This window comes from Plectropomus leopardus, unplaced genomic scaffold, assembly GCF_008729295.1.
Source record: "Plectropomus leopardus isolate mb unplaced genomic scaffold, YSFRI_Pleo_2.0 unplaced_scaffold15857, whole genome shotgun sequence".
Lineage (NCBI taxonomy): Eukaryota > Metazoa > Chordata > Actinopteri > Perciformes > Serranidae > Plectropomus > Plectropomus leopardus.
The window spans coordinates 1-2,501 of record NW_024617008.1 but is presented as its reverse complement, the minus strand read 5'-3'; the positions used below and the strand labels follow the sequence as shown (position 1 = coordinate 2,501).

Here is a 2,501-nt window from a genome sequence, read left to right as displayed (position 1 = left end):
GTATAATTACTACTTGTTTTTCTCTTAAAACTGACTTTACTCTCATAATATTGGGACTTTTTTCTCATAATATTACAACTCTATTCTTGAAGTCTAAAAAAGAGAAAAATAGGTTCCTCAGTGTGGCCCTAAAGCTCCACCATACCTGTCCACACAGCATCTATAAGATGTCTGTGTGTCCAGGAAGGTCTAAAAGACACCGGCTCCAGACGGTCGCTGGCGTTCTTGCTCGCCCACCACAGTTCTCCTCCACACAAAGCACATAAGAGGTTTCACATGGTTACAATCTGTAACTTTACCACTAGATGCCACTAAATCCTGCACAACAGACACACCTGCTCAGACACTGTTTGATATTTATGACAGAGGAGGGATGGTGCAAAAAGAGGCAGGCATGTCCAATAATTGTCTTTTTGGATTTAGATGTTTTTTAAAATAAACACAAAATATTCACGTTGTATGTACCTCACCTAAGCCAAAATAAAAAACTAAGTCCCTTCGAAGCACTAAACCAACTCTTTAAAATGCGTCCACTGTCTTGCAGCTCCGAGTACCTCCCAAAATAAAGAAAAAAAAATTAAAACTTAAGTACAGAAAATGGGTCAAAAAAAAAGGATGGGAACAACTGGTATGGACCACAGCTGAAAAAAAAGATGAGTAAAGTGAGCATGAGCATTATCCGAAATAAATACAAACTGTGATGCCGCCATTGACCGCTGGGTGGCAGTGTGAGCACGCGCTGTCTGCCGACAACAAAACACGAGATCGTGACGTCATCTCAGCGCGACGATTGATTCCTCGGATTTCACCATGGCAGAAGAGGAGTAAGAGTTTGTCTTTTTAAGTCATATCTAAGACCATCCGTTCTCTATGTATTGTTAATTGTAATGTTTCAAGTTCTTTTAAGAAGTCTTTGTTTTATCAGGTCTTTAAAGATGCATATTTACAGGGTTGGTGTTTCGGAAAGGGTGTTTTTCGGGAGCTTGATTTCACATGGCTCAGACTGTGTATTACTCAGAGATAGCCACAGCGCAGCCAGCTTAATGTTTGGTTAATTTTTATTACTAGTTATATTTAACTAAAATGACAACTGTTTTGTTGACGCTTGTATGTCCTGTGTCCTGTTTGGAGGACACATTTACACATTAAAACACTAACTTCAGCCGTTAGCAGCTGATTACAGACACTTTGACAACTGCAAGATCAACACAGTGAACTTCTGTGGCCACACGCGGATTATTTGATCTCATTTGATTATATGATATTAAAAACAAGTGTTATACATTTAATGTAAAGGAGACCTGCAAGGGAAACCCAGAAAAACCCTCAAGGGGCTCAACAAGTGAAACTTTCAGTCAATCCAGTCTCTTAATATTGATCAAAAACAATTTTAAATTTGTTTGGGACAGGCAGATGAGGACAGTAATTGTTCTGTAAAGAGGAAGAGAAGAAAAGGTAAACATGAGAGGAGAAACACACCGTGGTATTGTTGTTGTTGATTTTTTAAATGAGAAAGTTTAACCAGGCGAGCAGGAAATTCATTTCATATCTTCGAGCATCTATTTGTGGCACTGAATTGGGATGAGGCGGTTTGTGATTCAGGAGCCTGAAGCTGGAGTGCTTCATACCTGTTTCTCCTCACTGACTCTGTGTTTGCGTGTGCTCCTGTTATCAGATCCAAGAAAGTGATCAAGTTAGTTCCTGAGTATCTCCTGAAGAAGAGGAAAGCGTACCAGGCCATTAAAGCCACTCAAGCCAAGCTTGCACTGCTTGAGAAGAGAAAGGTAGGTGATCATGGTGTCATGTACGTTTTTTCAGCAACTTGTTAGGAAGTCAAATCCAGGTGAAAGTATCAGGACTACACTGTGAGAAATGGTAGACAAGGCTTGACTGTATCCACATGTAGACTCCATGCAAAAACATGGACAGTGCGCATAGCACCCATCTCTACATACTGCTGTCGATGTACATGTGCATTGTATTTGTTTTCCAGGTATCAAAAGGCAAACCGATAAAGTTCAAGCGTTTGGAAGATTTCCTGAAAGACAGCCACAGGAAGCATCGTGATGAAACTCGCATCCGGAGATCTGAACACAGGCCGCCTCCTCCTCTGCCTCCTGCTAAGAACAAGCTCGCCTTCGCTGTCCGCATCAGAGAGTGAGTACTTTGACTCAAAGGTCAGAGTTCAGCTACATTTGGTTACATTTTGCATTCATCTCTTCAGGAGTTCAGTGAAACGCTGACTGTGGTTACTGGCACAAAACATTCATTTTGGCCCTTGTTTCAAATAAAGACAATATTCTCATTAAGCTGTTTACAATGAACATGAATATTCCCGTTTTACATGCAGCAGTGCATGCTTCGATTAACATTTCGCTTATCACGTCAACATGTGGAAAACTGGAATGGCTGTCACTTGTTTTCCTCTAGTGGTGGACGTATTAGACTGTGCAAATACAGCCTCCCTCTTTCGATACTTCAGCCTCCTTCTTCTTGAAAAG

General features: G+C 40.9%; 1 protein-coding gene across 1 annotated transcript; it reads left to right on the top strand.

Moving 5' to 3' along the window:
• The first annotated feature begins 757 nt into the window (after nt 1-757).
• Nucleotides 758-2,161, top strand: LOC121964528 (60S ribosomal protein L7-like 1). The gene is made up of 3 exons (XM_042514733.1): nt 758-824; nt 1,676-1,784; nt 1,994-2,161. Exons 1-3 carry the CDS (start codon nt 811-813, stop codon nt 2,159-2,161), a joined length of 291 nt encoding a protein of 96 aa, XP_042370667.1. The 5' UTR covers nt 758-810.
• Nucleotides 2,162-2,501: the final 340 nt, after the last annotated feature.

What these genes read in the sequence shown, in the direction of transcription:
- LOC121964528 (XM_042514733.1), top strand. An exon ending in CACTGCTTGAGAAGAGAAAG is followed by an intron (nt 1,785 to 1,993) that starts GTAGGTGATCAT and finishes TTTGTTTTCCAG; the next exon opens with GTATCAAAAGGCAAACCGAT.